The sequence below is a fragment of the Chlorocebus sabaeus genome, chromosome 17 (assembly GCF_047675955.1).
Source record: "Chlorocebus sabaeus isolate Y175 chromosome 17, mChlSab1.0.hap1, whole genome shotgun sequence".
In the NCBI taxonomy this organism is placed as follows: Eukaryota; Metazoa; Chordata; class Mammalia; order Primates; family Cercopithecidae; genus Chlorocebus; species Chlorocebus sabaeus.
Window position 1 is genome coordinate 31,223,684 of NC_132920.1, and position 9,924 is coordinate 31,233,607.

At 48.9% G+C, this 9,924-nt stretch overlaps 1 protein-coding gene and 1 pseudogene across 3 annotated transcripts; both read right to left on the minus strand.

Annotated features, from left to right (window-relative positions):
* Positions 1-429: 429 nt before the first annotated feature.
* Positions 430-4,083, minus strand: LOC103221775 (patr class I histocompatibility antigen, B-2 alpha chain). 3 transcript variants are annotated; one of them, XM_037995527.2, is made up of 8 exons: positions 3,956-4,083; positions 3,557-3,826; positions 3,037-3,312; positions 2,187-2,462; positions 1,966-2,082; positions 1,492-1,524; positions 1,338-1,385; positions 430-1,180 (listed from the first exon to the last, which is right to left on the minus strand). In XM_037995527.2, exons 1-7 carry the CDS (start codon positions 4,017-4,019, stop codon positions 1,342-1,344), a joined length of 1,080 nt encoding a protein of 359 aa, XP_037851455.2. In that variant the 5' UTR covers positions 4,020-4,083; the 3' UTR covers positions 430-1,180; positions 1,338-1,341. The 3 variants fall into 3 exon arrangements, with proteins under 3 accessions (XP_037851455.2, XP_037851457.2, XP_072861939.1); XM_037995529.2 differs by having other exon boundaries at positions 1,338-1,524; positions 3,956-4,064; XM_073005838.1 differs by lacking the exon at positions 3,956-4,083 and having other exon boundaries at positions 3,557-3,949.
* Positions 4,084-9,116: 5,033 nt separating this feature from the next.
* On the minus strand, positions 9,117-9,701 carry LOC103221789 (dihydrofolate reductase pseudogene; annotated as a pseudogene).
* Positions 9,702-9,924: the final 223 nt, after the last annotated feature.

A 9,924-nucleotide genomic window follows, 5' to 3' on the forward strand; every position in this document is an offset into this window, starting at 1 on the left:
ATTTCAAAGACAAATATAAGTCTAAATTAGACTCTACTTTATAGATTCATGAGTTGGGATTGGATTCAGCACCAAGATCACTAGAACCAGGGCAGGGAGAGAGGGCAGGAGAGCAGAGCAGAACAGAAGCTCTAGAAGCAGGGCAGGAGGTGAATGGCTCTGAACATTTGTCTCAGAATGCAGAGAGACCCCCGTGTGCAGGGGCCGCCCTGGGCGATGTCTGAGCCTCTGTGGTCACAGCTCCCACTGGACAAGTTTCCACTGATGGGACAAGTACGACGGGGCAGTGAAGGTGATCCAGCTAACGTCTGACCACATAAAGCACATGAAGAACTGAACAGCAACTAGGCACAGGCCCAGTCCACACTCGGCTCCTCACAGCCTTCTCCACCCCCACCTGCAATAGACGCAGCACAGTGAACATACAGATTCTGGAAGGTTCTCAGGTCTTTATTTGCTCTCTCAAATTCTAGGAATTGACCTATTTAATTAATCCATCAACCTCTCATAGCAAATATCTGAGAAAACAAAATTATATTTAGATTTTTATTTTCTGGTTTTGTTTTTTTTTTTTTTTTTTTTTTTTTTTTTTTGAGACAGAGTCTCGCTTTGTCGCCCAGGCTGGAGTGCAGTGATGCCATCTTGGCTCACTACAAGCTCCGCCTCCCGGGTTCACGCCATTCTCCGGCCTCAGCCTCCGAGTAGCTGGGACTACAAGGGTGCACCGTGGCTAATTTTTTGCATTTTTAGTAGAGACAGGGTTTCACCGTGTTAGCCAGGATGGTCTCGATCTCCTGACCTCGTGATCCGCCCGCCTTGGCCTCCCAAAGTGCTGGGATTACAGGCGTGAGCCACCGCGCCCGGCAGATTCTTATTTTCAGTAGGGAAGTAAGAAGTTGCAGCTCAGCGCACATAAAGTTGAGACTGAGATGGAGACATCCAGCTCCACCTCTCTGGAACAGGAAAGATGACTGGGGAGGAAACACTGGTCAGCGTGGGAACAGGGGTCACGGTGGACACGGGGGTGGGTTGTCCCTCCACCTCCTCACATTATGCTAACAGAGACGCAGACACATTCAGATGCCTTTGCAGAAAGAGATGCCAGACTCTCCTGAAGTCACAAAAGGAGAGGCGTGAAGAAATCCTGCATCTTAGTCCCACACAAGACAGTTATCTCAGGCTATAGAAAACAACAGTCATGAAGAAATTCAAGTCAGTCATGGTAAGTGATGACACTCTGAACCACACACTCGAAACGTCACAATCAAAGAATCTCCATTACACAGGCCTTTCCCCTCTGTCCCCCCGGCCCCCACTCTAGACCCCAAGAATCTCACCTTTTCAAGCTGTGAGAGACACATCAGAGCCCTGGGCACTGTCGCTGGCTGGAGTAGAACAAAAACAGGAGCTGGTCAGAGCCCTCAGGAGACATGGGACAGGAGGAATTATGGGGTGGGTGAGCTCCTCCACACTCCCACCCCCACCACTTACACGCAGCCTGAGAGTAGCTCCCTCCTTTTCCACCTGTGGGAAGAAAATGTCCTGTGAGGGGACCGGGAGGAAGCAGGGCCATAAGATCTTACCGGAACCTCCTAGTTTTGGACCCAAGAGAAATTTCCAGAACTATGACTGCAGACCCAGGGCAGGATCAGTAAACAGGAGGAAAGCAGCTGGGTGTCCTGGACCAACTGCCCTCCTAAGATCTGTCCTTAGCAGGGACCTTCCCCTGACTCGTAAATGCTGGAATCAGGACCCCAATACCATAATCATCAAGGTGATACATCCGTCCTTCATTGTCACATGTGCTGCACAAAAGAGTAAGTGCTGGCACACAGGGCCCCAGGCTGGGTTAGCCCCTGTGTGGATGCTGCTTCCCAGGAATGAGGCAGTGAACACTTCTACCTGGGGCTTGAAACCCCCAGAGGAACAAGAAAACCCAGAGCTCACCCCACACCCCTTCCCTACCTGAGCTCTTCCTCCTCCACATCACAGCAGCGACCACAGCTCCGGTGACCACAACTGCTAGGACAGCCAGGCCAGCAACAATGCCCACGATGGGGATGGTGGACTGGGAAGATGGCTCTGGGAAAGGAGGGGAAGATGAGGGGCCCTGACCCTGCTGAAGGGCTCCACAAGGGCTCCTGCTTTCCCTGAGAAGAGACATGACCCCTCAACCCCCTTCTTACCCCATCTCAGGGTGAGGGGCTCCGGCAGCCCCTTGTGCTGCACATGGCACGTGTATCTCTGCTCTTCTCCAGAAGGCACCACCACAGCTCCCCACTTCTGGAAGGTTCCATCTCCGCCTGGCCTGGTCTCCACAAGTTCGGTGTCCTGAGTTTGATCCTCCCCATCCCGCTGCCAGGTCAGTGTGATCTCCGCAGGGTAGAAGCCCAGGGCCCAGCACCTCAGGGTGGCCTCATGGTCAGAGATGGGGTGGTGGGTCACGTGTGTCTTTGGGGGATCTGATGGGAAGAGTCAGAAAATTCACGCGCTTTGCATCTCTCATGGGACACCCCAGCAGCACGCATGTGACCACCCTGAGAATGAACAGGACACCTGGGGTGGGGGAGGGAGCACAGAACCCAGACACCAGCCTGGACACAGGCATCTGGGATAATCTCCTATTCCTTGGAGAGTTCTAGTCTCTGAGGAAGGAACAGCGACTTCTGGTCCTGACCTGAGTGGAGGCCGAGGGACTCAGAAAAGCTGGAATCAGACCTTCAAACACATTGAGTGTGAGGCAGAGAACAAGGCCTGAGAGAAGAGTTCACGGTGCCCAAGGCTGCTGCAGGGTTCAAAGGAGACCCCTGATCAGTATTCTAGGGACTGTCTTCCCCTCCATTTCCTCAGAGACGTCATCCCTTAATTGTCTTAGAGAGCAGAGGGGGCCCTCAGAGGAAATCAGGAAAACTCATGCCATTCTCCGTTCAAGGGAGGGGACATTCTAGCGCTGATCCCATATTCCTCCCCTCCTCATGGGAGGCCATCCCGGGTGATCTAGAGGTGATGGGGAAGGCTCCCGACTGCCCCTGGTACCCGCGCGCTGCAGCGTCTCCTTCCCGTTCTCCAGGTATCTGCGGAGCCACTCCACGCACGTTCCCTCCAGGTAGGCTCTCAGCATCTCCGCCGCACGGGCCGCCTCCCACTTGCGCTGGGTGTTCCGAGCCGCCATGTCCGCAGCCGTCCAGGAGCGCAGGTCCTCGTTCAGGGCGATGTAATCCTTGCCGTCGTAGGCGAACTGTTCATACCCGCGGAGGAGGCGCCCGTCGGGTCCCAGGTCGCAGCCATACATCTTCTGGAGGGTGTGAGACCCTGGCCCCGCCCCCGCGGTCAGCCCCGCCCACCGAACCCCGCCCCGCCCCGCCCCACCTCCGGGGATTTTGGCCTAAACTGAAAATGAAACTGGGTAAAGGCGCCTGGGGCTCTCTCCAGTCCAGGGTCTGGGCGGGTCCCGCGGCCTCGGGCGGATCTCGGACCCGGAGACTAGGGGCCACCCGGGCCGTCCGTGGGGGATGGGGAGGGGTCGTGACCTTCGTCCCGGGCCGGGGCCACTCACCCCACTCGCTCTGGTTGTAGTAGCCGCGCAGGTTCCGCAGGCTCACTCGGTGAGACTGTGCGTGGGCCTCGGCGTTCCGTGTCTCCTCTTCCCAATACTCCGGCCCCTCCTGCTCCACCCACGGCGCCCGCGGCTCCTCTCTCGGACTCGCGGCGTCGCTGTCGAACCGCAGGAACTGCGTGTCGTCCACGTAGCCCACGGAGATGAAGTGGGGCTCCCAGCGGCCGGGCCGGGACACGGCGGTGTGGAAATACCTCAAGGAGTGCGAGCCTGGGGGCGAGGAGAGGCTGAGACCCGCCCGACCCTCCTCCCCGCGCGGCTCCCCGGGTCCTGCGCCCCCGCCAGCGGTCCCGTCGCTCCTCCCCGCAGAGGCCATTTCCCTCCCGACCCCGCACTCACCGGCCCAGGTCTCGGTCAGGGCCAGGGCCCCCGAGAGCAGCAGGAAGAGGGTTCGGGCCGCCATGACCCGAACCCTCGGCGTCTGAGGAGACTCTGAGCCCGGATGGGCGTGGGGACTTTAGAACTGAGACCGCGGCGACGCTGATTGGCTTCTCTAGATACCCGACACCCAATGAGAGTGGGACCTGGGACGCGTCACGAGTATCCTGGAGGAAGGACCCGACACAGGTTGGGAGAAGAAATGAAACTAGGGGAGTGGGGAATCCCCAACTCTGCGCCTCCCCAATGCAGACAAGGCTCTCGGAGCCTGAGACCCTGAGAGCCACGCCTGGGACCTGGGACTTCGTCCTGATCCCTCTCCTACACCAAGCCTCTTTGTCACACTGTCTGCCTGAGTCCTGGAAAAGGATCTGTCTGTGGAAACCAGGGAGAGACCCCCAGGCTGCGCCCAGATCGTTCCCCTTCCCTACTCGTCCTGGAATCCCCGTCCCTGAACTGGACTCCCTGCCTCCCACTCCATACCTCTCCCCTTGGACCTTTGTACAGGGGAACTCACCACGGGGAACTTCATGCCGGAGTGAGCTCGCCCTGGGAATGGAGGTGTAGAGACAGAGGTTTTCTCTCTAAACCTGGTGAAGTTTTGTCTGAAGGCACCACATAGAGATTCTCATAGAGACGAAGTTTCCTTTTTGTTTATTAATACAGTAGGTAGCACAATGTTGGTAATCCCGGAATGATTAGAAATCCAATTTGTAAAAGACCTGTGTCAAAACAGCATTACAAAGCTCCTAAGTTTTACTTTCCCAGATTATGGCTCTGTGACTCTGGGTTGTTACATTTAAAATTACCTTCATTCCTAGGCCCAAGTTTCCCTGTGTGAGTCCAGAACATCTTCTCAATACAAAGAAGCAGAGTTTGTTACTGTCTATTGCAACCGGGAGCCTGTAGTCATCACCTCAAAGTTGTGAGTGCTGCATGCAGTCCCAATGCTCTTCACCGATGCTCAAACACTGCCTGTTTTCCTGAACTTTGCACATCTAAGCAGCGTGCGTATTTTATCTGGAGACTTGGCATTTTTGTAATTCTTTTTTTTTTTTTTTTTAATCATAAGGAGCCAATTAGTTTTTAGGAAGTCCAACAAAATGTATTGAATACCGAATGCAAAGAACCCCCTGCTAGGCTCTTCCCCTGCTTTAGAATTCTTTCCTCTGCTCCTTTTCCTCACCTTCTGCTTCTCCAGCCCTTCTCTCTGTCCCTGTCATCCCTCACACTCCCCCTTCCCCTTAGTCCCCACTGCCCTGTCACTCCTGAATGGTGGCACTAACACTGCCCCTCACCTCCTGCCCATGTCTGTTCTCCCCACAGTGCTCAGCGGTCCTGCTAATGTGAGCAAAGTCCTGTCATTTCTTCACTTACAATGGTTGGATTTTGGTCTACAGTTTTGCTAAATGTTTTCAATTTGTCTCATATCTTTTTGTTTCTGTTCCTCCTTTGCTACTTTCTTATGTGTCAAATAAACAGTTTTTAGTTTATGGTTTTAATTCTCTTAGTGGCTTTTAGCTACATTTCTTTACACTAGTTTTTTATTGTTGTAAGAATGAAAACCCAATTTCTTGACTTCTCACAGTGAAGTTCAGGTTCTATTAAACTACATCCAGCAAAATAAAGGATACTTGCAACAGTGTAGTTTCCTTTAACCTACCATTATGCTACTATTGTTTTATATATGACATCAATCTATATTATAAACTCAGTGATACAGTGTAATACTGTTTGTTTTAGACAAGCAGCCACATGTCTTCAGGGAATTAAGAAAATGAGTGTGAATGTGACACGTGTGTGTGCATCATTCCTGCTGTTAATTGTTCCTTTCTGTGTATCTGGGTCACCATCTAGTATCATTTCCCTTCACCCTGAAGAATTTCCTTTAAAATTAAATATAGTACAGGACCCCTAGGAAATGAATTTTATGGTTTTGATGATTTTAAAATGTCTTTATTTTTGCCTCCTCCCCCCCCCTTTTTTTTTTTTTTTTTTTTTTTTTTTTGCTTATTAGGGCATTTACGTGTAATAAAATCCACCAGTTTTAGCTGCGCTTTTTGGTGAATATTGGTAATTATTTGTAGTCGTGTAACTACCACACTGTCCAGTAGAGAAACACCGAATGCAGAGAACCCCCTGCTAGGCTCCTCCACTGCTTTGGAGTCCTTTCCCCTGCTCTTTTTCCTTAGCTCCTGCTTCCCCAGCCCTTCCCTCTGCCCTCATCCCTCACACCCTCCAAGAATGAGATGGGCTGGGCACCAAGGTTTTTTGTTTGTTTGTTTGTTTTCTATGAATGAATGTAACTTTTTATTATGATAGAGTTGTTTTATTAAAGAAATAGATGAAAATGGTTAAGTAAAATCAAATGGCTCTAAAAGTCTTACAACGAAAGCAACAGTCCTGCCAGTTGTTCTCTCCAGAGACAAGCACTTTTCATTCTCTCAGTTTTTCCTTCTGGTAGTTGCCTTCATGGGTTTTTCCAAATTATTATTTTTTCAGTTTTTCAAGTGGGTGCATATATTAATACATGTAATTTTTAAAAGCCTCTTCTGATTATAATGCATCCTAATAGTTCCCTGCCCCCTTCCTCCTAATCTTTCAAAGCAATGACTTTCAACTCTTTCAGCAATGTCTTCTTTCTCCTCACATAACTACTTCGTCATTTCTTGATTATTTTATACATTTTATAGTGATTTCTTGAATGACAGATGAGGATTTAGCTCTTACACCATCACTGTCTTTACTTTTCCTCCCGTATTGTCCCAAAGTAGTTACCAGAGTTAGGGGCTAAGCAGTCACCACATCATTATGACTATGTACATATTGCTCATTGTTGAGAAAAACAGCATAATATGCTCTTACTTCCTATCCGGTACTTCCTTCTGCCCTAGAATTAATGATTGCCTAACCACCCTTCCCCCTTGTTTTTTTCACTTTTGCTTTATCTTCAATGAACTTCTTTCCGAATGCCCCAAATCTGGCAATAACCTATTATTATTTTTAAGAGAAGGGACCTCACTATGGTGGCCAGGCTGGTGTGGAAATGTTGGACTCAAGCCAACCTCTTGCTTTTAGCCTCCTGAGTAGCTGGGACTGCAGACATGAGCCATTCCACCCAGCTAACCTATTAATATTTCTACTGTTTTTTGTTTTTTTTAAAGCCAGCTCCATAGCTGGAATATTTCCTGTGTTGGATCCTATTTGCTGGATCCATGTCATTCTCTGGTTTGTCTCCTCCTTCATTTTGCTGGAGTATTTTCTCCAATAGTTTCCCAAGAAAGGGTCCATGGAGGTAACCCCTGAGCCTTTGCTTGCCTAAAAATGTATTATTTTACCTTCTCCCTTGGTTATTTGGCTGAATATAGATTTATCCGTTGAAAATAGCTTTCTTTCTAGAATTCTGAAGTCATGCTTCCATTGTTTTCAGCTTCTTTTTCGAGGCAGGGTCTCTTCTGTCACCCAGGCTGGAGTGCAGTGGCGCAATCACAACTCCCTGCAGCCGTGACCGCGCGGGCTCAGTTCATCCACCTCAGCCCCGGAGCAGATGGGACTACAGGTGGGCGCCACAGGCCCCAGCTAACTTTTGTAGTTTTTGTAGAGATGGGGCTTCACCATGTTGCCCAAGCTGGTCTTAAGTGATCTGTCTGTCTCCGCCTCCCAAAATGCTGAGCCAATGTGTTACAGGCATGAGCCACTGAGCCTGGCTAGTTTTCCTTTTATTCTCTCTCTTCTTCCTTCATTTCTCAAAGACATCTCAAACTCAGTGGACCCCAAACCAAAGTCAAACTCCATCAGAATATCCTGCTATTTCCAACCTTAATATATATCTTAAACCTTCTGGTTCAAACTACCACGATCCTTCACTTGAACTTAGAATTGGTTTTCCTGCTCCTTATTTTTTTAATCATAAATTATTTCAAATAAACCATGTGTGACTTTATACTTTTTACTACATAAAAAGAATGAAGATCTGCCAGGTGCGGTGGCTCACGCCTGTAATCCCAGCACTTTGGGAGGCCGAGGCGGGCGTATCACTTGAGGTCAGGAGTTCGATAACAGCCTGACCAACATGGTGAAACTTCGTCTCCACCAAAAACGCAAAATTAGCTGGGTGTCGTGGCGTGCGCCTGTAGTCCCAGCTACTTGGGAGCCTGAGGCAGGAGAGTCGCTTGAACCCAGGAAGTCGGAGGTTGCAGTGAGCTGAGTTCGTGCCATTGCACTCCATCTGGGTAAGAAGAGTGAAACTCTGTCAAAAAAAAAAAAAGATATGAAGAGATTATATACTTAAACATGGAATTGCTTTAAGTGTTTGCCATTCATGGTTCCCATGCATGCCAGCAGCTTCTTACTGCAAACACCTGGGACTTGCTATAGAGCAGCTGGAGTATGTTCCGCCCACACACAGGACAGGGAGCTGACAACCAAGGAGTGGAGGATCAATACTCCAGCTTTCTCCCCTCCGTTTCCCTGTATCTCAGCAGTATGGAGCTTGTTACCGATGAGAACCTGCTCACTGACTTTAAACTGCTTTTCTTACCTTCTCAGTTCCATTTCTCCATACCTCAACTGATGCTTTCTGGTAAGACCTAGAAAATAAACTGTCTTCACTGAAATTTCAGTCTTGGAACCTGCTTTGGGTTCCCCAATCTGAGACAGAAATATATTCATTTTCCCATCACTGGACTTTCAGGTTGTCTTCAACTTTTCACTGTTACAAATAAGGCTGCAACATTTGTCTACAAACCTCTAGATATACATGTAGGAAGATTTCAGTATTTCCTACTAGTGAAACTGCTCAGTTGGAGGGTATGTGCGTCTTCATCTTTAATAAATACTACTGACATTTGAAAAGCCCGACAATGTCAAGGACTGGCCAGAGTCCCATGTGCGGTGGGTGTGGAATGGCAGCTCACTGTAGCAGGTGCAGGGACTCAGTTGGGGTCTTGGAGAGGCACTTAGTTATAGCAAGAGTGTTTCATAAATGGTATCTGATATATTCAAGATTAATGCGGAATAAATACACGTTGCTTAGAAATAATTATTCATAGATCTAAAGTCAACAAGTCTTTTTCTTCTCATGTAAAAATATATAATTTTTTTCCAGAGGGAGGGGAACAACTTAAAATAAACCAGAAAATACCTTCATATTAATCATTCTTCTCATATACTTCAAATTTGAACTTAATGTCTTTCTCCTCCTGGACATCAGAGAGAACACCTGGGTATTCTGGCAGAAGTTTACATTTCTCCAAATCAATTTCTGGAAAAAAAAAAAAAGTGTCATTTTCAAAGTCCCGCATGATCCTTGTCACAAATAGTTTAAGATGGTTTGGGTGATTCATGGCTTCCTTATAAACAGAACTGCCACCAACTATCCAAATCATCTCTACTTTATTTGCTAATTCTGGTTGTTCTGTAAGTTTTAAGATATCATCCAGACTTCTGGCAAGAGAATGAGCTCCTTGTGGAGGTCCCTTGAGTTCTCTGCTGAGAACTAAATTAATTCTATCCTTTAAAGATCGATTCTTCTCAGGAATGGAGAACCGGATCTTCCTACACATAACACCAGATTCTAGTGAAGAGTTTGTGTCATTCTCTGGAAATACCTAAATTCATTCCTGAGCGGTGGCCAGGGCAGGTGCCCGTTCTTGCCAATGCCCATGTTCTGGGACACAGCGACGATGCAGTTTGGCAAACGAACCATGACAGCAGCAGCGGTGAGCACCTCCGAACCCGCTCACTACACCAGAACGCGCGGCCAAGATTGGCCTGAAGGTTTTTACTTTGAACCTGGAGGATGAGCAATGACATCTCTCCACCTCAAAGCTCGTCCTGAGCATTCACCTCCTGGGAGCGGGGGCAGCGCAGCAGCGCCACCTGGTGGTCCATGTACTTCCTTTTGCAGATCACTCACAGTCCTGAGACCC